Raw genomic sequence first — 26,525 nt, forward strand, 5'->3', positions numbered from 1 at the left:
CAAGGTATAAATAATAACATTGTTATGGAGCAGGACATCCCTATTTCCATCAGAGAAATGTTGGAGGGAATGTCTTTGAATGTCAGTTGCTGAGAATGGCTAGAGCATGGGTAGGCAAACTAAGGCCTGGGGGCCGAATCCGGCCTAATCGCCTTCTAAATCCGGCCCACGGACGGTCCGGGAATCAGCGTGTTTTTACATGAGTAGAATGTGTGCTTTTCTTTAAAATGCATCTCTGGGTTATTTTTGGGGCATAGGAATTCGTTCACCCCCCCCCCCAAATATAGTCCGGCCCCTCACAAGGTCTGAGGGACAGTGGACCGGCCCCCTGATGAAAAAGTTTGCTGACCCCTGCCTCTAGAAGGAGGACTTCTGTTTTCCCCAGGTCCTGGTTTTGTCATATGCACTGGTAAAGGTAAAGGGACCACTGACCGTTAGGTCCAGTCGTGGCCGACTCTGGGGTTGCGGCGCTCATCTCGCTTTATTGGCCGAGGGAGCCGGCGTACAGCTTCCGGGTCATGTGTCCAGCATGACTAAGCCCCTTCTGGCGAACCAGAGCAGCGCACGGAAACGCCGTTTACCTTCCCGCCAGAGTGGTACCTATTTATCTACTTGTACTTCGTGCTTTCGAACTGCTAGGTTGGTAGGAGCAGGGACTGAGCAACGGGAGCTCACCCCGTCATGAGGATTCAAACCGCTGACCTTCTGATCAGCAAGCCCTAGGCTCTATGGTTTAACCCACAGCGCCACTTGCGTCCCTGTCATACGCATAGGATCTGCCATTTTGGGAATAGGATGCTGGCTCAAGTGGGCCTCTGGCCTGATCCAGTCGGCCACTTCTTAGGTCCTTATCTTCCCTCTCTCTTCCTCCAGCTCCTTGCACAGGGGGCAGAGAAGGAAGAATTGCATTAGCTTCTAGCCTGTGGCTTCCCTTACCCTTTGAACCCATCAGTGGCATAGCGTGGGTTGTCAGCACCCGGGGCAAGGCAAGTAATTTGCGCCCCCTAACCCGTGGGTTTGCGCCCCCTAACCCTAACCCCCAGATGTTGCGCCCGGTGCGGCCGGCCCCCCCTGCACCCCCTACGCTACGCCACTGGAACCCATCCCAGCAACTGGGGTGGAAAAGTTTTTAACTACAGGGAGGAGATTTGTCTCTCTCCTCCGCCTCCAGCCATTGCCAACGGGGAGTGGCAGATGCCCTTTTCAGAGATGCCAAGCGCACTGTTTTGTCTCCCGGCCTGCGCGACTGTTTAGTTTTGCCACCCAGGCAGAATTTAAATTTATCCCCTTGGCCGGTGGCCAGGATCGGATGGTAGAAAGCCACGGCAGGAGGGGGAAATCCAGCAGCATTTTGTGTGCGTGTGCTTGTCACATGAGGCACATCTATGCACTGGAACTCCACCGGAGAGCGGCTCCGTGCTTGCACCACGTGAAAAAGGGCCGCGTGCGGCGGAAACCGGCGTCTTTCCTCCCAGGGGAACAGGCCTTGGCACACCAGAAACAACTGCCTCTTGGCGCCAGGGCTTGTGAACACAGCAAGCCCGCTAAAGTCACAAACGGGAAACCTCTAAGTGCAGGAAAACTGTGCCAAAGAACACCAGGTCTATAAAACCTGCAGTAATGAAAAGGTAAGTACATAAGGGACTGTCCGTTTGTTGACCTGTAATATACTGTCACGTTCTGGTGTGCTGGGTGCAAGCACATCCTCACTCTTTTTTTAAAAAAAAAAATTCTAAAATTACAAACCTCAAATTCAACATCCACATTCATTTTCTAACATAAACCTATTACATAATTAACTAAATTAAAATATACCTAACTACTCTAAACTTCTCTTTGCTGTATACAAATATAACACAGTTAGAAATTTTATATTAAAGCTTTTATATTATTGATAGGTAGCCGTGTTGGTCTGCCATAATCAAAATAAAAAAATTCCTTCCAGTAGCACCTTAAAGACCAACTAAGTTAGTTCTTGGTATGAGCTTTCGTGTGCATGCACACTTCTTCAGATATTCTTCAGTGTGTATCTGAAGAAGTGTGCATGCACACGAAAGCTCATACCAAGAACTAACTTAGTTTGTCTTTAAGGTGCTACTGGAAGGATTTTTTTTACTTTTATATTATAAACAATATTTCAAATTCCACTATACCCCCCCTTCCCCTTCACCCATGTGTGATCTCTTCCCCCCCCTTCTTCTTCTTCTTCCGTCTTGTTCTGTTGTTATAATTTAATAATTGTTCAGCTGATTCTTTTATTATTTCCTTGCTTACCCCTGCACGTTTTACACGCAATCTATTAATATTCCAGTTCCGAAACCATATTTTTTCATATATTCCTTCACTCCCTCCCACTCTTTAATTATTCTCTGATTTGAATGGGCTCTAATAGTTGCCGTCATCTTTGCCATTTCCACAAACTCACAGAGTTTACTTTGCCATTCTAGTAATGATGGTATTTTCTCCCCCTTCCAGTTCTTTGCGATCAGTATTCTGGCCACTGCTGTTGCGTAAATGAATACATTTTTCTTATCTCTGGGAATGTCATTTGATATTATGCCTAACAAAAAAGCCTCTGGCTTTTTGGCAAACGAAATCTTGAATAATTTTTTCAGATCCTCATATACAGTGGTGCCCCGCAAGACAAATGCCTCGCAATACAAAAAACTCGCTAGACGAAAGTTTTTTCCGTTCGCGATTTGCCTCGCAAGACGAATTTTCCCTATGGGCTTGCTTCGCAAGACGAAAACGTCTCGCGACTTTTTTTCTTTGACTAAAAACAAAGACATGTTTTGTTTATAAAGTTAATTTATTTTCCCTTAAATTTTTGAACTGCTCTTTACAGTATGTGTGACTTTAAAGAGCAGTTAATAAACTGTTGTTGTACCAAATTTGGCTTTGTTTGGACTTTTTTTGACCATAGGAACGCATTAATTGATTTTCAATGCATTCCTATGGGATTTCGTGCTTCGCAAGACGAAAAATTCGCTAGACGACAAAAATTGCGGAACGAATTAATTTCGTCTTGCGGGGCACCACTGTACCTCGTTCCAAAATTTCCTTACAATTTTGCATCCCCACCATCACATCCTCACTCACAGGCCAAAAAGAAAAAGAAAAGAAAAGAGGCCATCCTGGAAAATGATGCGTTGCAGGGGGTTGGTCTAGATGACCGCTGGGGATCCCTTCCGACTCTGCAAATCTATGATTCTATGGTTCTAAGAAGCAGAGACCTTGCAAAGATACTGCACTACTGTGATGAAAACAGCAGTTCCTGGGCCATTGCACAGAATGAGCCGGGAAGGAAATGGGTAAAATCTTTTAGAAGGGCCCCATTTCTCACATCATGGAGCGTTTATGGCTAGGTTTACCCATGCCCAGAAGAAAGAGGTGTAGGAAGGGATTGTACCGCTTCATGCTACTGCTTTCAAATGCTTCTCCATTTTTTTTTAACTCCTTGCAAGCTGAGAACTAGCAGATCAGGAAAAAGGGTTCTCAGTCCTTTTGACAGCTGTGTGCTGTGGTTCGTTGTTGTTTTTTTGATTGACCGTACGTTATTAACGTAGAGCAGGGGTGGCTAAAATTTTGCGACCCGAAGGCCGTTTGCATCGTTTGCCAACCCCTCCGGGGCCGCACGCCAGCCGTGGATGCGGCCACAGTGCTCAGATCAGCAGAGAAGTTTTCATTTCACTCTCCGCCTCTCCCTGTATGAACCCTGCGCTCATCACCCAAGGGCCTTCCTTGTGTGCCTCCTCCATGGGAGGTCCAGAGGGTGGCAAACACAAGAATGGGGCCTTTTCTGTGGTGGCTCCCCGTTTGTGGGATGCTGTTGCCAGGGAGGCTGGCTTGGCGCCTTCATTCCATATCTTTAGGCGCCAGGCAAAATCTTTCCTCTTCAACCACACTTTGGGCTGATTAAACAATCTATATATATATAAAAGGAATACAGTGGTGCCTCGCAAGACGAAAAGAATCCGTTCTGTGATTCTCTTCGTCTAGCGGTTTTTTTGTCTTGCGAAGCAAGCCCATTAGCAGATTAGCGCTGTTAGCGGCTTTTAGCGGCTTTTAGCGGCTAATCGGATCAGCTGATAAGCGGCTTAGCGGCTTAGAAAAAGGGGGGGAAGGAAAAAAACCCACAGGAACTCGCAAGACATTTTCGTCTTGCGAAGCAAGCCCATAGGACATTCGTTTTGCGAAGCACCTCCAAAACGGAAAACTCTTTCGTCTAGTGAGTTTTCCGTCTTGCGAGGCATTCGTCTTGCGGGGCACCACTGTATATAAAAGGAAGACAATTGGCTGAATCCTAACAGTCCTTTGGGGGGGGGGATAATGGTGGAGAAAATCACCACAAAGTTTGTTTGTTTGTTTGTTTGTTTGTTGATTGTGAGGCCAGTCGCGGTACCACCCCCACCCCGGGGCAGTCAATAAACTTGAATAAACTCAAGCAGTCAATGATCTGGTTTGCAAATCGCCACAACTTTATTGATTTATTGATACAGGTGGATTTTTGGCTCAAGGATTGGGTTTATATCCGTTCCAGCCCCCGCCTCCAGACAAAAATAGTAATTATTTAATTTTTAAAAGGTAAGGGAACTCAGTTCCCCGGAGTTTTTGCTCCCCACAAAAGTCCTGCTAAAAACCACAGACTCATCAGCTTGACTGATATATTGGCCAAAATGTCTGCTAAGTATCTCCTGCAAAGATTGGAGGGTCATTATCGTATACCGGTAGTAGTAGACCAGGCAGGTTTCAAGGAAGGGAATTTCCTTTGGTAATTGCTTCTCGCTCAACCATTTGGTAATGGGAAACCACAGCATTTTACAGCTTTTATTGACTTAATTGCTGCTTTTGCTTCCATAAATAGAAGTCATCCCTGGGATAAATTATTAAACGCCAATATTGATTCGAGACTTTAATTTTTAAGTAGTGTGCTTCAACACACAAATGCGTCCGAAGGTTCGAACAGGCTCTTGCACATGGGTAGGCAAACTAAGGCCTGGGGGCCGGATCTGGCCCAATCGCCTTCTCAATCCGGCCCGCAGACGGTCCGGGAATCACCGTGTTTTTACATGAGTAGAATGTGTGCTTTTATTTAAAACGCATCTCTGGGTTATTTGTGGGGCTTGGGAATTCATTCATTATATTTTCAAAATATAGTCCGGCCCCTGAGAAGGTCTGAGGCACAGTGGACAGGCCCTCAGCTGGAAAAGTTTGCTGACCCCTGCAGAAGAGATTCCTACATCTAAAGAACCCCAAGAAGGCTCTGGTTTGTAGCCAGTGCGAGTCCTACTCAGAGTGAAGGAAGGTGAGGACAGGTGACCTCACCTAGGCCCGAAGTCACCCCCCACCAAAGCAGGCTCAAAGCTTCTCAAAGCTTTTCAAAATCATTTTCTCAGCAGCTGAACCTTCAGAAACATTCCTCTCTTCTGTAACTAAAAAGATTGCAACAAGGTAGAGAACAGAGCCCATTGTCTTCTCAGGCCTTTCTCAGAACCACATTGCAACTTGCTTTCTCTCCGGGAACCATGCCAAAGCACAAGAAGGAAACAACGGGGACACTCTGAAAACCCCCTCACCCCCTTTCCTGTCCACAATAGTCCCAAGACAGCTTTCTGTACATGCTCAGAGGAACCTCAACATGGGGCAGGACTCCTGAGGGAGGAGAAAGGGGGAGGGAACTGGAAAGGGGTATATATGCTTGTGCACAGGACTGTGAACTTCGTGCATGCTTTTTGTGACTTATCACACTTGCTCCTTCTACCAGTTCATGGATGGTAGAAATAAAAAGCCTTTTCTCCGAAACTATTCCTTGAGTGTCTGTTGACTACCACTTCCCTTTCCCAGGCGCAATATTTTTCCCACCCGAGGGCAAAGCCTCATAAGGCTACAAGAGTAGACCTGCTAGAATGAATGGGCATAATAATAATAATTTTTTATTTATACCCTGCCCTTCCCTGTTCAGAAAACTGGGCTCAGGGTGGCTAAAAACAAATTTAAAACACATAATTGTAATACAACATAGAAGCAACATAAAATACAGTAGAAAAGCATGAATGACAATAAAATTCAAAGTTCAAAAATCAATTTGGGGGAAATCCATCCAGTAAACATTAGTCAGTCACCAGGGCTAGCTGGCTGAATTAGTCCTAATTGGGCCAGCGAGGAGGCCAGGAGAGAATTAGCTGTGGGGTCCCAGAGTGGGTAATCTTCATAAAAGGGGGGGGGGGGGAGGGAAGAGAAGGGAAATAAAAGATCAGGCTGAATTCAAATTAAAGGCCAGGCGGAACAGCTCTGTCTTACATGCCCGGCGAAAGGAGGTTAAATCCTGTAGGGCCCTAGTCTCATGGGACAGAGCATTCTACCAGGTCAGGGGCCATCACTGAAAAGGCCCTGGCCCTGGTGGAGGATAGTCTGACTTCCTTAGGGCCTGGGACATCTAAGCTATGGTTATTCAGGGACCTTAAGTCACTTACCCTATTAATTCCAGTGGGTTTACTTTGAGTAGACCTTAGTTGGCTACAAACCCGTATTGTAGCTCCATTTTAACTTTTATATCAGCGATATAGTTTTGCATAATCAGAACTTTCATATGCCTAAGATTCCGGGCTGGCCTCTAAACATTTATGCCGGTGGTACGATTTTATTCTCGCTATCGCAAGCTGGCACTAGAGGATTACAGAGACCGTTCTGTGCTGTCCTGGCAGAAAACGACCGAGCTATTAAGAGTGCTAAATCCCGTGCGACTACTGTGGCCCGTGTTTTGTTAGCCCCAGAATGGAAAATGAGCGAAGTCTCAACTAAAGAAGAATGGCAACTTAAGCTGGCAGAAAATGCGCAGCTTGCAGACTTAACATATAGAACAAAAAGAACATACATTTAGAGAAGACTGGAAAACGTTTATTGAATATATGGTGGGAAATTGTGTACACTTGAAAACGCTGGCAGCATTAAGATAAATTCAAGAGTGTAGATGAGTTTTGATGGATGTAATAATGGAATACGGAATGGTTTAGTTTTTGTAAAATATGCAGGGATTTATGATGTGCAAAATGAACCGTGGAAAGAGAAGAAGGGAAGTCATTGATACTTTAAGGATGTTTAAATGAGTATTCTAAATTGTAAAACAGAATACATATACTGTGTGAGTGTCTGGAGGTGGTTGGAGGATGGATGGCAGCCAACAGATTGAGGATGAATCCTGACAAGACAGAAGTACTGTTTTTGGGGGACAGGAGGCGGGCAGGTGTGGAGGACTCCCTGGTCCTGAATAGGGTAACACTGCCCCTGAAGGACCAGTTGTGCAGCCTGGGAGTCATTTTGGACTCACAGCTGTCCATGGAGGCGCAGGTCAGTTCTGTGTCCAGGACAGCTGTTTATCAGCTCCATCTGGTGCGCAGGATGAGACCCTACCTGCCCGCAGACTGTCTCACCAGGGTGGTACATGCTCTGGTTATCTCCCACTTGGACTACTGCAATGTGCTCTTCGTGGGGCTACCTTTGAAAGTGACCCAGAAGCTACAACTAATGCAGAATGCGGCAGCTAGACTGGTGACTGGGAGTGGCCTCCGAGACCACATAACACCGGTCTTGAAAGACCTATACTGGCTCCCAGTATGTTTCTGAGCACAATTCAAAGTGTTGGTGCTGGCCTTTAAAGCCGTAAACGGCCTCAGCCCAGTATACCTGAAGGAGTGTCTCCACCCCCATTGTTCTGCCCGGGCACTGAGGTCCAGTGCCGATGGCCTTCTGGCGGTTCCCTCACTGCGAGAAGCAAAGCTACATGGAACCAGGCAGAGGGCCTTTTTGGTAGTGGCACCCGCCCTGTGGAACGCCCTCCCATCAGATGTCAAAGAGAACAACAACTACCAGACTTTTAGATGACATCTGAAGGCAGCCCTGTTTAGGGAAGCTTTTAATGTTTAACAGACTACTGTATTTTAATACTGTGTTGGAAGCTGCCCAGAGTGGCTGGGGAAACCCAACCAGTTGGGCGGGGTATAAATAATAAATTATTTTATTTTATATATATATATAGAGAGAGAGAGAGCGCACGCTAAACCCAAAGAGGTGGATTTTGGAAAGAGAAAAACGTTTTACAGATGGCGCGAGTACTATGAATGGGATAATGTTTGCCATCTTTAATTATAATTAATAATGATTTTTATATTCCACCCCGTTCCTCAGCCCTTCCGAGCCTCACTTTCCCCTCTGCTCTTGCTTTCCAGGAAGGAGATGAAACCTTCGCGGTGCATCACCGTGGCTACTGCTTTGCTGAGTCTGGTGGCCCTCAAAGCCTACATTGAGTGGACTGTGGAGGAGGCTGAGAGGGTCCCGACCCCTCACGGGGGGCACGGCGTCCCGACCACGGCCCAGCCCTCCAAGGAGGACTTGCCGGCCTTCACCCTGCAGCGCTTCAACGCCTCCTTGCATCAGCTGCGCCAGAGTATCCCACGGACGAACGCCTACTGGAACGAGAAGCAGCACCAGATCTTCCAGGACTTGGACGACGGGCTGGTGAACACTTCATGGAACGACTGTTCCGCTGGGCCCGAGGCAGCAAGCCGGGTGGCCAAAATCAGCGACTTCAGCTCCTATCCAGAACTTTACAGGAACTTCCTCCTCTACGACGAATGCCGGAACTTCTCTCTCTTGATCAACCAAGCGGGCAAGTGTTCCGGCACCAAGAACCGCACTTTCCTGCTCTTGGCTATCAAATCTCTGCCGGGGAATTTTGCCGCCCGCCAGGCCGTGCGGGACACGTGGGGGCGCGAGGGCGAGCCGGGAGGGTTGCCCGTCCGCACGGTCTTCTTGCTGGGCACAGCCCAGGGCCGCTTGGGGCCTCGGCTCCAGAATCTGGTGGAGTACGAGAGCCGGAGCTACGGCGACATCTTGATGTGGGACTTTGAGGACACCTTCTTCAACCTGACCCTGAAGGACTTCCTCTTCCTCAGCTGGACCGCGGAGTACTGCCGGGACGTGCGCTACATCCTCAAGGGGGATGACGACGTCTTCATCAACACGCCCAAGGTCTTGGAGTACCTGGGGTCTCTAGACGCCAACAAGATGATCTACACGGGCCAAGTGATGGCCAACGCTTCGCCGTTCCGTGTCCGCCGGAGCAAATACTACGTCCCCGAGTCGTATTACGTGGGGCCTTACCCGTCCTACGCGGGGGGCGGGGGGTATATTTTCTCGGGGCCGCTAGCCCGCTGGCTCCACCTTATCTCTCGACACATCGCATTCTACCCCATCGACGACGTTTACACAGGCCTTTGCTTCCAAGCCCTGGGCATCCTCCCCGAGGCGCACCCGGGCTTCCTGACCTTTGACATCGCGGAAAAGGACCGCAGCGATCCTTGCGTTCACAGCAGGCTGCTGCTGGTCCACCGCCGAAGCCCCCAACAGACCTTCCAGCTGTGGAAGCAGATCACAGACCCGAACCTCAGCTGCTGAACGATGGGAGTCAGGAACATTGGGTTCGAGACGCTTCCTGCCGAGCGCTGAAGGCGGATGGAGGCAGATGTGGCGCAGCCTTCTATGTCTTTGTTGGACATGAGGACCTCCGGTGTGCAGTTGAGGGAGGGAACGGCCTCCTTGAAAAGTCTGTGTGCGGAGAAAGGGCAGTTCCCAGTGGCGGCGCCACGCCACTGCCTTCGTATTCTGCTTGGGCGCTTCCTAGAGGCAGGGGCCAGAAACCGAATACTAGGTCAGAGGGGCACCAGACCCTCTTCCCTAGGCCTCTCCTTAGGTTTCTGTTTTAGGTCTGCTCTGGGGTGGCAGCATGGAGAGGGGAGAGGTTGGCCGGTGGCGCAGCGGGCAGCCCGGTAGAAAGCAGAGGACCAGAGGGGCGTTTTTCTGAGGAGTGGTTCGGAAAGGGTGGTATTACAGTGGCAGAGGACACGTCTGGCCGAGTCAAGGCCCACCTTCCATCTCTTTGACCGGGGGTGGGAGTGGGGCCCTTTACTGCCAAAGGTCCGCATTCTCTTCCGTGCCATCTTCTGAGGGGCCGCATGCTGGCGGTAGGTGTGGCCAGAGGTACAAGTGGATGGAGCGATGGGTGTAAATTTGGCCTTTGTACAGGAGGCAGGTTTCTACACCAACAGACACCGCCTATCCTCCTCCTGGACAAGCAAAAGGTGTGATCGGAATTCAAGGAGACATTTGTGGAACCATGGGAGAGTTGGAAGGGACCCCTGTGGTCATCTAGTCCAACCCCCCTGCAATGCAGGAATCTCAACGAAGGCATCCATGACAGGTGGCCATCCAACTTCTGCTTAAAAGTCTCCAAGGAAGGAGGGTCCCCCATCTTCCAAGGGAGACGGTTGCACTGTTGGGACAGCCGTTTGGGGTGTGAAAAATGGCCAAAGTAGGGCATGGCTTGGAGACAGGGGGTATGACCAAAGGAGAGTTCTTCCTGGTGTTTAGTCGGAATCTCCTTTCTTGTAACTTTAATAATAATAATAATAATAATAATAATAATAATAATAATAATAATTTGTACCCCGCCTATCTGGCTGGGATTCCCCACTCTGGGTGGCTTCCAACAAAGATTAAAAATACATTAAAATGTCACACATTAAAAACTTCCCTGAACAGGGCTGCGTTCAGATGTCTTCTAAACGTCAGGTAGTTGTTTATCTCTTTGACATCTAATGGGAGGGCGTTCCATAGGGCGGGTGCCACTACCAAGAAGGCCCTCTCCCTGGTTCCCTGTAACCTCACTTCTTGTAGTGAGGGAACTGCCAGAAGGCCCTCGGTGCTGGACCTCAGTGTCCGGGCATAATGATGGGGGTGGAGACGCTCCTTCAGATATACTGGACCGAGGCTGTTTAGGGCTTTAAAGGTCAACACCAACACTTTGAATTGTGCTCGGAAACGTACTGGGAGCTAATGTAGGTCCTTTCAGGACCGGTGTTATGTGGTCTTGGCCGCCACCCCCCCCCCCGTCACCACTCTAGCTGCCACATTCTGAATTGCAGTTTCCGGGTCACCTTCAAAGGTAGCCCCACGTAGAGTGCATTGCAGTAGTCCAAGCGGGAGATAACCAGAGCATGCACCACTCTGGCGAGACAGTCCCCAGGCAGGTAGGGTCTCAGCCTGCATACCAGATGGAGCTGGCAGACAGCTGCCCTGGACACAGAATTGACCTGCGCCTCCATGGACAGCTGTGTGAAGCCATGGGTTCAGGTCTTACCCTCCAGAGCAGGAGAAAAGAAGCTCGCTCCACCTTCTGTGTGGCATCCCTTGAGATATTTGAAGGTGGCTTTCATATCTCCTCTCAGTCTCCTCCTATCTAGGCTAAACATACTCAGCTCCCTCATCTGTTCTTCATAAGGCTTGGTTTCCAAACCCTTGATCATTTTGGTCGCCCTCCTCTGCACATGTCCCAGCTTGTCCATATCCTTCTTAAATTGTGGCACCCAGAACTGGACACAGTATCCCAGGGGTGGTCTGACCAAGGCAGAATACAGTGGTCCTATGAGATCCCTTGATCAAAACACTAGACTGTTGTTGATGCAGCCTAGAATAGCATTAGTATTTTTATTTATTTATTTGCTGCTGTGTCACATTGTTGACTCAAGTTAAACTTGTGGTCCCACTAATACCCCAGTATCCTTTTTTACACGTACTGTTAGTAAACCAGGTGTCCCTGTCCCCCACCATCTTATATTTGTTCACCTGGTTCTTCCTGCCTTAAGTGCAGAACTTTACATTCGTCCGTATTGGAATTAATTTCGTTATTTTTGGCCCAGTCCTCCAATCCGTTAAGGCCATCTTGGTGCGTGGGGAACAAATATCCAAGCTGCCATTGCCTTTAGAAAGAAACAAACCTAAACATGCAGAGGGGGGATGTGAAAATAAGGAGGGAGCAATTCTACTGCAACAGCTCAGTGGTAGGGAATGATAAATTTTCAGATTTGGAAAGGCAAACGAGTCTGACTCTCTCAGATCACCCAGGTTAAAAAACATTTGGAGGATCAGCCCCTGCTAAAAACATTTTTCTGGTGTGAAGGTCTGCAGCCCTACCAGGAATGTCGCACTGATAGATTTCATGCAATGGCAAGTCGGTTTGACTAGGTGGCCTTTGGGTACGTATCAGTACATTTCAGATGCTTGTCAAATTTGCTTTCAATCAAACTCTTTGATCACACGGTGGGATTCTTATACAGCTCATGTACCAGAGCTGGCTCAGCTAATCAGAAATATTAAAAACCCAACATGCAACTTGAATGACATTTTCTTCCCGCTGAAGCAAGCAGGGCTGCAGACATGCACAACCACTCAGGATCCTAAGGCTGCCATCTTTTTGTCCTGGACTTTAGCAGAAAAGTACTTGGACACGTTGAAAAGCAGGTGCAGCTTTTATGACACTTTCTGCAGAAAGACTTAAGTCAGGGGTCAGCAAACCTTTTCAGCAGGGGGGCGGTCCACTGTCCCTCAGACCTTGTGGGGGGGCCGGACTATATTTTGAAAAAAATATATGATTGAATTCCTGTGCCCCACAAATTACCCAGAGATGCATTTTAAATAAAAAGGACACATGCTACTCATGTAAAAACACGCTGATTCCCGGACCGCCTGCGGACCGGATTGAGAAGGCGATTAGGCCGGATCCAGCCCCTGGGTCTTACTTTGCCTCCCCATGACTTAAGTGGTACAGAAACCTCTGCCTGGTTCACACCTGTCAGGCTGCTTATAAAGATCAGGTAAGAGTGGTACTGAGTCTGGGTTGGACTCTCATTCCTAACCTTCATCACCCCAGTGCCAGATCTGGGTACCGGCCGGGCGGATCCTGCTGAAGAGTTCTGTATTATCTGACGTGTTTACCCACCGCAAGCATTTCCCCCCTAAGGTCTGTGGCTTGATCTCCAAGGCACTCAGAGAACCTGGGTGAACGAAGGAGCTCAGCAAACTTGTCTGTGCTATTGGCCTCCTAGTGTTTAAATACACCTTAAGGAAAAGTGTCCACCGTCACCAATGGCAAAAAAGAGGTGTTCTATTAAATCACAGGCTATTAGTGGCTGCCTTTTGGCTGCATCTTACACAGAAATTTGAGGAAGGTTCAGATGTTTCCATGAGCTCTATTTAAAGAGCGGGGAAGACTATCTCTCCCACTCTGCAATGATGTACAGCTATCATAATAAAATATGCCTCAGGTGCTGTGTATTGATGATGTGGTTTGTGTCTGCCGTGGTTGGAAGTTATACTTGTTGCTGCTCTTTGGAAAGTATTCGCAAGTGCTTTTGAAATGCCAGGCTAGTAATCTAGTGCCCAACTATTATTTTGCAGCAAGGCAGTGGTTCCTAAATGATGGCGCAGCAGGGAGGCAAGCTGTTTTCAGTGTTGTGTTTTATAAACCCAAAAGTCTGCCTTGCGGCTGGGGCAAGCAGCCGAGGCAAAAAATGGAAGGGCGACAGTGGTATCAAAGGGACAGAACGGGGTTGTAGACAGGAAAGCAGATGGCCAAGGAACCTTTATAGTGTCCTTCCACATGATGGCTGACAGGTGGTAAAAACAAGTAACAGGTAAACTAGGAAAGTACTCCAATACAAAATTGTAAGGAATGTGCCCTAAGATGCTGAAGGTGATGGATTCTGTACCTAATACCTGTTTCCAACTAAGTTCTACTCAGACAAGAGCCTCTGAAATTAATAAATCTGCATTGGTCATGGCCATTAACTTCAGTAGGTCTACTCAGAGGAGGGCTGGCATTGGAAGCGACCCTATGGCGCTGTAGTGCAACTGCAGAATATTCATCGCAGGCAGGGTGAGATGAGATGAAGCAGCTAACTTTGCTCTTCCACAGTTTTAATCATTCTAACACGAATTCATCTAACATGAATCCACAGCCTGCTTCGATTTAGGGCGCAAGCCCTAACTCCTGTGAAGCGAAGGCAGTGTGTCTCTGAGCACGTGCAAAGTGCCATTCTTTCCTTCCCGAGTGACTGCCAAACGGGTTCCACCCATTTTGATAACTATCCCAGTCAAGAATGTGGCACCCCGGCTGCAGATTCTCACTGGTTGAAAAGCAGACTGCACAGAGGCAAATGCCCACGAAAGTTTTATTAATTCCCCAATGTGACCCTTTGTTCATACATACATTTGCCTAGACACTTGTTACTCCCAGCAGCCCAAATAGAACCATTGCTTTTCAGTGGTAAGAACTTCCGATTCAAGCGTAACAGACCAAGAGAACTCCCCCCTCCAGGTGCCAGTTTAGATCGGGGAAAGGGCTCAGGAAAAGAAGGCCAGGCAAGACAGCCGGAACTTCTTTCAGCATTGCTCTCCCCGGCTGCTAAAAACCCTCAAAAAATTCAAGATGACAGATTGAGGTTCACATCCCTTAAAAATGCCATTTATCACCCAAAAGACACTATCCAAAGAAGGTCTGGATTTACTCCTCAGACAGGACACCAGCTGTGGCCTTCCACTCTAGACAGCGCAGATTCTAGTGGCAGATTCCACCAAAGTGGTATTCAGTTCCGAAGACATTTACGATGGCATTAGGGATCCATTTGGCAAAAATGCTTGCCCCCCACAGGGGAAACCAAGGTGCTGCCTGCTAGCTTATGCCCAATTTGGCTGAATGACAGAATCGTGGAGGGAAAGGGTACCGGGAGCAGGAGAAGAGTCGGGGAAGCAGCAGATCTAAGGCAATTCACATCCACAGCAGGAGAGCCGTGGATGTTTCGTGTGCTTTGAACAGGCTCTGTGCAACTAGCAGATTCTAAAAACGGGGGCAAAGTAACAGTCTGGGCTGCTACCACAAGCTAGTTTGAAGCCCCTGGGTGGGGCCCAGTGACACAGCTTACAGGTGCCAGCCCCTCAACCCCAAAGTATACAAAAGGGATCCCCCGGTGTGGAGTCTCTTAGCAACTGATCCTTCCTTTTCACACGATCGCCACTGTGACAAGGAAGGGGCTGCCCAGAACACGAAACCTCTCTCTCTCTGCACGCTGGTTTGAGCCAGATCTCCTGCACATCCCAGGTGCTGGAGGGCAGAGAGACGAGGGGAAGGCGGTTCACTTCTCGTACTGGCCCAGCGGGTAGTGCTCGCCGTATTGCTTGAGGTGGCGTTCCAGGGATTCCTGCTGCTTCTGGATGTGCCAGGGCATCTCGCAGTAGACGTCGGAGAAGAGGAACTGAGGGCTGGGCTTCAACTTGCGCTCCGCCTCCTCAAAGGCCTCCATCACCTGAGGAATACAAAAGGAAAGCAGAGATGGGAGTCCCCGTTCCGGACCTGCAATTTGCTTTACAATCCTGTGCGGAAGAAAAGGAGGGTGGGGGAGGTGCCCGGCTTCTCTGAAAAGGAGCACCCATGGTTATGTCCCACCTCAGCCAGGATGCTTCTATTCATCACAAAGAAGTGGTTCTATTTTAGAAAGCTGATCAGATGAGCACTGGAATTTCTCTGTGTCAGGGCTGGTTTGGCTGCAGTTCAGCACAGAAACTCAGAGATGAGCAGTAAAGTCAATTCTTTATTCAGAGAGACAAAACACAACGGCGAACTTCACAGGCAGGACTAACCTGATGATGATGAAGTAGTAATTTATTTATACCCATCTGACTGGGTTTCCCCAGCCACTCTGGGCAGCTCCCAAACAGAATATTAAAAACACGATAAAACATCAAACATTAAAAGCTTCCCTAAACAGGGCTACCTTCAGATATTTTCTAAAAGTCAGGTAGTTGTTTATTTCCTTGACATCTGATAGGACGTTCCACGGGGCGGGTGCCACTACCGAGAAGGCCCTCTGCCTGGTTCCCTGTAACCTCATTTCTCCCAGTGAGGGAACATCCAGAAGGCCCTTGGAGCTGGACCTCGGTGTCTGGGCTGAATGATGGGGGTGGAGACGCTCCTTCAGGTGTACTGGGCTGGCACAGGGGATCTGAGCCTCCCACTTCCTTCCAAGGCTCCTCTGCAGCTGGCTGCCTTCCCAACAGTCGCAAACTCTTCTGAGGTGGGGCTCTCTGTGCTTTTTGCTCTGCTACAGGTAACACCCTTCTCGTTCTTGGGAACAGAAGAGGACGGGAGGAGGAGACAGTGGAACTGGCAGGGGGCTGGCAATCTGTCGCAGCCTCAGCCTCCTCCTTCTCCTCAGCTGCCTCACTCTCACTTAAACCTATTGCTTGCTCCGCCTCCAACCCATCTGCCCCCCCCCCGTCTTCCTCTGACTTGTCTTCTGCACCCCACCACCAATCTCCTGGCTCGGAGCCTTCCCACTCTGATGCTTCCCTGGGGGGGGGGGGTTCCCCAGCTGTAGCCTCCCACCATTCCTCCTCGTCTAGCCAGTCCCTGACACCCTGTGGAAGTCACCATGCGTGTTCCTCCTTTTCAAAAGGGGTATGTACTCCTGCACCCAGGGTACGGGGCAGATGGAAGGCGCACCCCCCTAAATAATGAAGAGGCCCCTGAAGAGTAGGGCATTGACACTAAGCTAGGGGGAGCAATGTTCTGGCTCAGAATTAAGGCTGCTCCCTATGTTCTTCCTAGGAGACTTCAATATTGTTGGCCTTTGCTCATATTTTGCATTGTTCTGTACATTTGCCTATTTATCGCAAGCAGGCACCCACAGAAACACAGCCAAGACGGAGAATAAGAGTTTGGATTTGATATCCTGCTTTATCACTGCCCTAAGGAGTCTCAAAGCGGCTCACATTCTCCTTTCCCTTCCTCCCCCACAACAAACACTCTGTGAGGTGAGTGGGGCTGAGAGACTTCAGAGAAGTGTGACTGGCCCAAGGTCACCCAGCAGCTGCATGTGGAGGAGCGGAGACGCGAACCCGGTTCACCAGATTACGAGTCCATCGCTCTTAATCACTACACCACACTGGCTCTCAGGAGGGTAACGTGGACACCATACATCCAAGCCACTCACCCTTTTGCGGGATTTCTTCCGCCACGTCTTCTCCTGGTCCTCATCCCACCAGCCTCTGCCCACCATGTAGTGACGGAGACGAGAGATAGGGTGGTCTTGCTTGTCCCAATAGTTGACTTCGTCCACCGAGCGGTAGGCGGAGCTGTCGTCACTTGTGCTGTGGTGCCCAATCCTGAGAGGGAAACGGGCAGCTCATGATTCAGGTGGGTTCTTTGGTCCCGCCCCCCACATCAGGCCACTTCCTTCTCAGGCTATGGGACTTGTGCCCCATTGACTCTCCCCGCTCACTCCACACCTACCTGTAGGTCATGGCTTCAATCAGGAAGGGCTGGTTCTCAGCAACAGCCCGGCGACGGGCCTCTCTGGTGGCATTGTACACGGCAAAGACGTCGTTGCCATCCACCCGGATAGACTGGATGCCGTAGCCGGGACCACGTGCAGCTGTGGGAAGAAAGAAAGGATGGGCGCTCTGGGAATAGGGAGTGTTGGACTGTTCAACTTTCCAATTCCAAAAATGAGAGGTGCTAAGAAGTCATGCCATTGATTTGGGAATTCGAAAGATACAGTGGTACCTTGGGTTACATATGCTTCAGGTTACAGACTCCGCTAACCCAGAAATATTACCTCGGGTTAAGAAATTTGCTTCAGGATGAGAACAGAAATTGTGCTCCGGCGGCACCAGGAGGCCCCATTAGTGAAAGCGGTGCTTCAGGTTAAGAACAGTTTCAGGTTAAGAACGGACCTCTGGAACAAATTAAGTACGTAACCCGAGGTACCACTCTATTTTGGTTGAATAAATATAGTTTAGTTTTACTTAGTATAGGTGATATGTGTGCAAAACTACAAAGAAATAATTAAAAATGATTGCCAAGAACTTGCAGTTATACATTATTATTATTTAGCATTACTCAACATTTTCAGAAGTTAATATTGAAATTCATGGGTTTCCCGAAAGCAGTTTACATGTATCTTCATCAAATGCAGACTTACAGAGCTAAATGTTGTCTGATCACAAAAATAATAGCAGATTTGAATTCCTCACACCCCGAACACATGATTTTAAGACCCCTAACTGAGGAAATTTGCAAAAATTAACTTTTACTCCCAATATGATACGCTCTACTCTGGGAAGCCACGCTTCACGTTGCAGCAGGTGCTTTCGGGACAGTTGATGAAACAATGCCAATATAAAGATGAAAAAAAGGTACATATATTTCTGTGCTAGTTATGCGGCAGTGGCTGGTCACAGCAGAGCCTTCCAAAGTGGACTTTCTATGTTATTCTTGCTTCACCCAGAATCTGGGGCAGGAAGGTAAGGTCATGTAGCCTCAGAGTATTCTCCACCCCACCCCCACCCTGGCCTGACCCCCCTCACCTATTCCGTCGCCCCGGTACTGCTCAGACGTCGGGGTGGAGATGGCATAACCGTTGTTGCGGCAGAAGAAAATGATGGGGCACTCCAGGGTGGCGGCGAAGTTGAAGCCTGCGTGGGCATCGCCCTCACTGGCCGCGCCCTCCCCAAAGTAGCAGATGACAATCCGGTTGGTGTTCTCCCTCTTGATGGCGTAGGCGGAGCCAACAGCTGTCAAATGGGGAGGGGAAGAGAGGGAATGAGAGCAGGGAAAGGAAAGAGATGGGTGCACAGGCCATTCACTGTGACTGTGTCTTCAGACAAAGGATTGCTTTGTTGTAACGAACCCTTGTCATTAATAAAGCGGAGGATCTGTCCATACTAAGCAGCGTCGTGACCCGCTCAGCTCCCAGACCCCTTTGGCAACGACCCCAAAGGGAGATTTGCCAGCCTGGGGTGTCTCACACCTCCTGACTCTGCCAGAGGGAAAGAGGATCAGATGCTATGTGCACTTGAAGCTACCACAGATCAAGCTAAACCACCGATTCAGCCTGAGCATACCCAGTTCCCTCAACTGTTCCTCATAAGGCCTAGTTCCCAGACCCTTTATCGTTTTGGAAATTTTTTAACCCATTTTCGTCTCACCTTGTGGGATCTGCGTAGCTAGCGGGGATGATATGGTGACAAAGTGCAAATCTTTGCAGCCGTAGTGCACGGGCATTTGACGGCCTTTCCCAGTGTCGCTGGCATTGCCGTAGCACTGTGCCATGAACAGGTCCAGAGGGTACCCTCTGTGCATCAGTACACCTAAGAGGAGCAAGAGGGAACATGAGATTAACCGGAAGCACCTTTTATCAGAGTGAGAAGCCAGTAATGGTATTAACAGCGCACTAGTTGATGCACAGAGTTCAGGAGCAATGCTTCTTCCATTTGATGGATGAGAGGAACACATTTGGGGGTGGGAAGCCATCTCAGTCAAGGTTCAAAAGCCTACTATAAAATAAATTCAAGATTACACTGCAGAAAAGGAGGCCTATTAAGAACACCTATTGCAATGGCTGCTATTATGGAATATAAAAACAGATCAATCAACCTTTAAAGCATATGGTACCATGTGCCTGTCTAATTGGCTCCTTTAATTGTTTATAAACAGTCACACGGTGTGCAGAACTAACCAGCCCAAGAGACAGTGTATCCTAAGGGAAAATAGGAACAAATGATTTAAAAATGGAATAACGGGAAAGAAGAAGTATTGCTGGGGTGAGAGCTGAAGATGCAAACATGCCTTATGCTGTTAAGAGCGCTGCAGTGTTGAGCTGTCATGTGCTGCCACCCAGTGGCTGAGCAGCTAGTAGCACACCACACTTTAGCAGGAGGGAGGGTGAATTGGCCCATACCTGCTTCACGGTACTGTCCAAAGACCAGATCGGTGTCACTAAGAGCCGCTGCGCTGCCCACGTGGGTGCCTTCCTCCCCGTAGTTGGTCATGTAGAAGGAGATCCGACCCTAAGGAAAACAAACTGAACTTAGTCATGGAAGGAGGAAGGGATAGCTCAGTCAGGAGAGCAAAAGACTCTTATTCTCTGGGTTGTGGGTTCGAGCCCCATGTTGGGCAAGATTCCGGCACTGCAGGGGGTTGGACTAGAGGGTTCACATGGTCCCTTCCAACTCTACAATTTGATGATTCTAAGGAAGGTGAAGGCCTCTGGGCCCAGCTTTGTGTGCCTGTCTATTCATTAGATCAGGGCTGTCCAACTTCCAAGAGACTGCGATCTATAACCACAATAAAAAAAAAACTGGCAGTGATCTTCTCAGAGTTGTTGAGCTTTTTTGGGGGGTGGGGCACTGTAATGTGTATGGGTTGCTCGTGCGTAAGTTGCCACCTCTCCAGGCTTTGTTGCCTTGCTAAACCTTTCAGTCTGGGCAGCCCTTCACTTCGTGGCTGCCTCAGTCGCTAGCAGAATCCATCAGTGGGCGTTTCTTAAATCTTTTCCAACATAAAAGTTGTCTGACACCTAGTCTCCTCCTACTCTCTCTGCGCGGAAGTCTTCTGCGCAGGGTGGGCGTGGGTAGCGGAGGACCTGTGCTCTCCCCGCTGGTGTCCGGTGAAGAGTCCTGGAGCCCTCTCACCGATTCCCCCATCAGCCCCTCTATATGTTGCGCTGATTTGCTTCCCCATCTGCGGAGCTGCCTCTCTCCCTGCTGGGCCCTTCTCCAGCATCATTTGAGAGCCTTCCCTCCGCCTCTAGCTCTGATGTCAGTTCCCTGACAGGCACAATCAACCATGATCGACAAGGGGCATCCCATGAATGACCAGTAGATCGCAATCGACCTGTCGGACAGTCCTACATTAGATCAACTTCCCCCAACCTGCTGTAAGCCAGGTGTTTTGGACTACAATTCCCATGAGCCCCAGCTAGCAGGGCCAGCGCTCAGGGGTCATGGAAGTCCAACCAAAACATCAGGTTGGAGATGGCCAGGCTACATCCACATCCCCAAGTCAGGAGATACTTTCTGTGACCCTCTCAATAGGACAATTTGCTTTTTTGAATGAGGGGGGCAGAATCTTACAGCACGTGTGTGTGTGTGTGAAATGTGGCCATACCTGCCTCTGGGACTCGTACAGAATCCGATCCATGGTGTTGAGAAGCGTCATGCTCTTGTAGAATTTCAGCACCTGCTCTTGCGGAAGCTGCAATGGAGGGAGAAATGCCGCTGGATGAAAAATATTTGAACAGGGCTGAAGGAAAGTATTTCAAAATTCCTTGGCTCCTGCAAGAACCTCTTGATTTTTTTTTTCTTCGGAACTGCACAGTGCACTGAACTGGACAATCTGACAAGGCCCTTGTACCTTACCTCAGGGTCCTCGCTGGGGTTGGTGATCTGCCCCTGTCGGTCCATAACTCGGTAGATGGGAATCCCTGAAATGACATTAGGCTGGATGAATTCCAGCTTGTCTACGAACTCGGCCGAGGCGCCGGGGAATTGCGGCTTCTCCTCCAAAGAGGTAAACTCTTCCTGCTGTTGAAGGCATACCTGGTACGGATAAAGAGAGAACAGCACACCTGTGAAAAGGTGAACAGAGTTGCATCATGCCATACAGCGACGAGGCAACTGAAATGCTATGTATTTGATTTCAGTAGAAAATAAATAAATAAATAAATAAATAAAAATTATCCAGTAGCACTTTAGAGACCAACTAAGTTTGTTCTTCGTATGAGCTTTCGTGTGCATGCACACTTCTTCAGATACCCACAGATACTGAAGAAGTGTGAATGCGCACGAAAGCTCATACCAAGAACAAACTTAGTTGGTCTCTAAGGTGCTACTGGATTTTTTTAATTTTTTAAAATATATTTCTACTGCATCAGACGAACACAGCTACCTATTTTATTTCAGTTACACTTGTCATTCTGCAAAGCTATAACCACATAGGTATTTCCCCCCAGCGAGCGATGTGCCTTGGCTTCTCAAAATGTGGTCCCACCAACCCTCTAACCCACTTCGCTTTGCATCCCCATTGGCGATGTAAAAGGAGGTGGCGTGTACTGCCAAGATCCCAGGGTGTGCTTGCGCATGCAGTGTGCCTCCCCTCCCAGTGGACTGCCTCTCTGCAACTACGGGGCTGTCAGGTGTGGTAGCTAAAGTACAGCCCTGTGTGAAACACTGTCAGCAGCTGCAGGAGCCCTTCTGTAGGCTGGGCTTCATAGGATAGAAACACAGCAATAAAACACGGTCCCCAGATGCAATGTTTTAGTGTAAGGGTATCCGGTGGGAGTAGGGGCTAAATCTGCTGCCTGCCCCAGGCTGAAGAACTGAGCACATCCCTAACATGATATCCCCATCCTTACTGCAATTACACCTTTTTCTCCAAGTAGCTCAGGGTGACATACACGGCTCCCCCTCTCCTCATTCAATCTCCACAACACCCCTGTGAGGTAGGAAATGCTGAGAGATTTTAAGTGACCCAAGGTCACCCAGTGAGCTTCATAACTGAGTGGGGATTTGCACCCTGGTCTGAAACTCTACCCTAGACATTGGCAACCTTATCCGAGGATGGGCCGGTCAACGCTCCGTCCATCGGAGGACGGGCCGGAGTGTGTGCACACGCGTGCTCTTCCGGGTCGGAGGAGCGCCTGTGCGCGAGCGCACACGCTATTTCTGGCACTCCTCCGACCCGGAAGTGCGCTGGAAATAGTGTGTGCACATGCACACGGGCGCTTCTCCGTCCTGCATCCGTGTGCACATGCTATTTCCGGCGCACATCCGGGTTGGAGGAGTGTCCATGCGGACAGGTGCCATCAACCCAAAAGTTGGTCCCGGTGCCGCGCCGCACCAGTAAGAGCAGGCAGCGGGCATGGCAGCAGGGGGCGCCATGGGCCGGTTAGGCAAGCCTCATGGGCTGCTACCACTAGGTTGCCGACCCCTGCTCTACCCCCTCCCCCCACCACACTGGCTCTCATTTCTTGGTGAAAAGAGTGTGACAGAATGGTGGGGGGGAGGCCTGGCTTCTACAGGGTTGTGGTTTTTTTTTGGTAAAACAAAATGCAAAATGTCTCCACCCCCACCGTTCTGCCTGGACACTGAAGTCCAGCACCGAGGGCCTTCTGGCAGTTCCCTCATTGCAAGAAGCAAAGCTACAGGGAACCAGGCAGAGGGCCTTCTCAGTGGTGGCACCCGCCCTGTGGAACACCCTCCCACCAGATGTCAAAGAGAACAACTACCTGACATTTAGAAGAAGGCGGCAGCCCTGTTCAGGGAAGTTTTTAATGTGTGAAATTTAATGTATTTTTAATCTTTGTTGGAAGCTGCCCAGAGTGGCTGGGGAAATCCAGCCAGATGGGCGGGGTACAAGTAAATTATTATTTTATTATTATTATTATTATTAGGCAAATCTAGGCCTGTAACATATTACTGGGTGGAAGAACCAGAGAAAGTGTCTCTTGGATTACACACTTTAGAGGCCATCCCTGTATGGTTCAACAACATCTGGACAGATCAGGTTCCCTATTCAGGCTATATGAGCTGTCGAAAACAACAGTGGAATAAGCCTTTAAATCCAAGACGGACATGTTTGTTAAACAAATACCATGTCCTTGGCTGCTGCCAGGGAGAGAAGGAAAATTCGGACATGTTTGTTAAACAAATACCATGTCCTTGGCTGCTGCCAGGGAGAGAAGGAAAATTATCTCCACAGATCTGGGACCTGTAAAGCTGCGACAAGAAAGCTAATTGACTTCAGTAAATCAACACTGGGGAAAGGGTGAGGGAAACTGGATGCGGTCCCAAAAGAAAGAGAAACACACGCCCCTTGAGGCGGCCCAATCAGGCAGGAGAAAGTTGCAGGGGAAACAGATTCTCTCCCTCCCTTTCAGAAAGAAAGTGTTTTCCAAGTGCTGAAAACACACAGGGTGACCTGCCACAAACACACACGCCAACCACATGTGACGATGCCTTTTAAAAGACTGGTTCCCTGCTGAATGCTTTGGAAAATAGATATTTGCAGCATTTCTAACACAAGCCTCCCACCTTCCATCAGGGCGCAAGGCAATCGACTCCCTCTCACAGCCTCATCTGTTCTGCACATGTTTACTTGGGAGTTAAATCCCACCGGGGAAGTAAGTCCTACCGAATTCAATGGGGCGTACTCCTAATTTAAGAGTTGGAAAGGGACCCCGTGGGTCATCTAGTCCAACCCCCTGCAATGCAGGAATCTCAAGTAAACCATTCATCCCAGGTGGCCATCCAACCTCTGCTTAAAAGCCTCTGGTGAAGGAAAGCCCACCTCTCCTTGCAGACAGCATTGCAAATCAGCCAGTTGTATGAAGTTTTGGCTAGCATTATGAGTGTGTACAGTGGTACCTCAGGTTAAGTACTTAATTCGTTCCAGAGGTCTGTACTTAACCTGAAACTTTTCTTAACCTGAAGCACCACTTTAGCTAACGGGGCCTCCTGCTGCCGCCGCGCCACCGGAGCCCGATTTCTGTTCTTATCCTGAAGCAAAGTTCTTAACCTGAAGCACTATTTCTGGCTTAGTGGAGTGTGTAACCTGAAGCGTATGTAACCCGAGGTACCACTGTATGTGTTTGTGTTTGGCCACAAGGTCACAGACAACTCGAGTTCACAAGGTGCAGGGAAGCTGTGGTCTTCTAGATTTTGCTGAACGATAATAATAATAATAATAATAATAATAATAATAATAATAATAATAATAATAATTTTTATTTATATCCTGCCCTGCCAAGCCAAGACCGGGCTCAGGGGGGCTAACACCAGGTATAAAAACAATTGATTAAAATGCAACTTAAAAACAAGATGAAAATACAACATTAAAATGCAGCCTCATTTCAGTAGAAACTCAAACTCAACACACATACACACACCCTCCGCCATCATCCCATTTGAGTGAGCCAAATTAATAGCCGCAGGAATGTAATAAGACCCTTCTGGATCCGGCTAGCAGCCCATCAAATCCAGCATCCTCTTCCCACAGTGGCCAACCACATGCTTGTGGCAAAGCCGCAAGCAGGATTCGGGCGTAAGAGCAACTCTCCAACGTCCCCTCCAAGCAGTTTCCAGCTGCTGGTATTCAGAAGGATTACTGTGCCTGACCTTGGCAGAGCCATCAAGGCCAGTAGCCATTGATACAGCCAGTCCTCCATAAATCTGCCCAATCCTTTTTTTTAACAAAACCACCTGGGTTATAAAAACCATGTTTAAAAAATCAAATCAAATCCATTAAAAAGCCATCTGGGCTGGTGGCCGTCACTTCCTCCTGCAGCAGCAGTGAGTTCCGCAGTTTAACGATGTGCACTATTATAATGACCCATGTCATTATTTGGGCAGAGCTCACTCAGAAGCAGTTCACATAACGAACACAACAAATACATACATACATACATGATCAACAACAATAACAACAACCCCCAACAGACCAGCACGAACAATGATTTCAGGAAACCATATGCTGGTTAAAAATCCCTGCAGGACACCCATTTCTGAGAAGACGGATATAGCATTTTCAACAAGGACAGATGGACCCGCAATACAAAATGCTCCACTCCTCCTCACGCCCCCCCCCCGCAAAGTTTGCACCCATACACGTGCAAAGTAGCACGTGGGGATGTGCAACTTCCACATTCCCTCCCCCCCCATCCAGCCTTTGCCTCCCAAACCCTAAAAAAACTTGGGTTCCTGTGATTTGTTTTGGTTTTTTAGGGTTGGGGGGGCGGCGGGAAGAGATCTGGAGGGTAGGGGGAAGAGATATTACCCCACCTCTAGACCCCCAGCATTTTCAACAAGGACAGATGGACCCGCAATATAAAATGCTCCACTCCTCCTCATCCCCCCCGCAAAGTTTGCACCCATACACGTGCAAAGTAGCACGTGGGGATGTGCAACTTCCACATTCCCTCCCTCCCCCATCCAGCCTTTGCCTCCCAAACCCTAAAAAACTTGGGTTCCTGTGATTTGTTTTGGTTTTTTAGGGTTGGGGGGCGGGAAGAGATCTGGAGGGTAGGGGGAAGACCCCCAGCGAAGGGGGTCCCACCTCTCCTTCCACCCCTATTTGAGACCCCCCAGCAAAAGAAACCCCCACGGCTAAGTGGGGCACGATGACCTCCTTTCTCGCTGAGAGGGGGAGAAACCCCACGTCTATCCAACCCTCCCTTTAAATGGGGCCCAAATATCCGGGTCGTGGCTGCGGGAGGGGGGCAGGGGGGGCCGCCTGGGGAGACTCACTCCTGCGCGGAGCCCCCTCGCCGGCAGCCGCCCGGGGTGCGAGGGGCGTCCCAGCAGCAGGCGCCTCAGGGAGCGCAGCCCCGCGCAAGGGAGCCTCGCCGACGCCGCCATTTTGGGCGGCTGGGAAGCGCGAGGCGGGCGCCGGGCACTAGGCCTCGCCTCCTCCTCCTCCTCCTCCTCCGTCGAGGGAGGCGGGAAAGACGCCACCGCCGCCGCCCTCGCTCCTCCCTCGAACCCGCTCCGGAATATACTGTAACGGGGCCCTGGGAATAGAGCCCAGGAATGGGTCGTGATTTTTCCGTGTGTGTTGACGTATTTCAAACCATATCCTGACAGAAAAGTTGTAGAGCTGGGCAAGACGGAATAAAACAAAAAAAAAAATTTTAAAATGCCGTTTTTGAGGTGTCCCAGCGGGGGGATGCCACGCGCCCGGGTTTTGCCGGACGAGCGGGCGTCCCCCCCGCCGGCGTTATTCCGTGTCCGGGAAAATCCGGACGCCGCAGCCCACCCCAGATCCTCAGACAGGAGGTGTTATGAATGTAATGAGTAATCAT

General features: G+C 49.3%; 2 protein-coding genes and 1 long non-coding RNA gene across 5 annotated transcripts in view; 1 reads left to right on the forward strand and 2 right to left on the reverse strand.

The window, feature by feature from the left end:
* B3GNT8 (UDP-GlcNAc:betaGal beta-1,3-N-acetylglucosaminyltransferase 8) overlaps positions 1–24,060 on the forward strand; it is a 33,626-nt gene extending 9,566 nt beyond the window's left edge. The window contains exons 2-3 of one of the 3 annotated variants that reach the window (XR_014221728.1): positions 8,226–10,179; positions 23,894–24,060. Coding sequence is in view for 2 of the 3 variants with exons in the window: in XM_082231226.1 (XP_082087352.1) it covers positions 1,621–1,628; positions 8,226–9,453 (1,236 nt within the window). In the remaining variant the exon portion in view is untranslated. Of the gene's footprint in view, positions 1–1,102; positions 1,629–8,225; positions 13,172–23,893 lie in introns of those variants that run through there. The other 2 variants (XM_082231226.1, XM_082231227.1) reach the window with 2 other exon arrangements.
* LOC309537056 overlaps positions 12,633–26,525 on the reverse strand; it is a 147,894-nt gene continuing 134,001 nt past the window's right edge. The window contains exon 2 of the long non-coding RNA XR_014221799.1: positions 12,633–13,265. This is a non-coding gene — a long non-coding RNA (uncharacterized lncRNA). The remainder of the gene's footprint in view (positions 13,266–26,525) is intronic.
* BCKDHA (branched chain keto acid dehydrogenase E1 subunit alpha) lies at positions 14,050–26,126 on the reverse strand. Its single transcript, XM_082231231.1, has 9 exons — positions 25,972–26,126; positions 21,088–21,267; positions 20,837–20,923; positions 19,629–19,737; positions 18,877–19,038; positions 18,256–18,462; positions 17,180–17,321; positions 16,881–17,052; positions 14,050–15,194 (listed from the first exon to the last, which is right to left on the reverse strand). Exons 1-9 carry the CDS (start codon positions 26,080–26,082, stop codon positions 15,024–15,026), a joined length of 1,341 nt encoding a protein of 446 aa, XP_082087357.1. The 5' UTR covers positions 26,083–26,126; the 3' UTR covers positions 14,050–15,023.

The sequence above is a fragment of the Podarcis vaucheri genome (assembly GCF_965113315.1).
Source record: "Podarcis vaucheri genome assembly, chromosome: 7".
NCBI classification, from domain to species: Eukaryota; Metazoa; Chordata; class Lepidosauria; order Squamata; family Lacertidae; genus Podarcis; species Podarcis vaucheri.

Bases quoted from the DNA above. Each gene is read 5' to 3' on its own strand.
- BCKDHA (XM_082231231.1), bottom strand. From the start codon at position 26,082: ATGGCGGCGTCGGCGAGGCTCCCTTGCGCGGGGCTGCGCTCCCTGAGG. The intron at 21,268-25,971 runs GTGAGTCTCCCC...TATCCGTACCAG, and splicing joins CGAGGGGGCTCCGCGCAGGA to GTATGCCTTCAACAGCAGGA. The intron at 20,924-21,087 runs GTAAGGTACAAG...CCTCCATTGCAG, and splicing joins ACCCCAGCGAGGACCCTGAG to CTTCCGCAAGAGCAGGTGCT.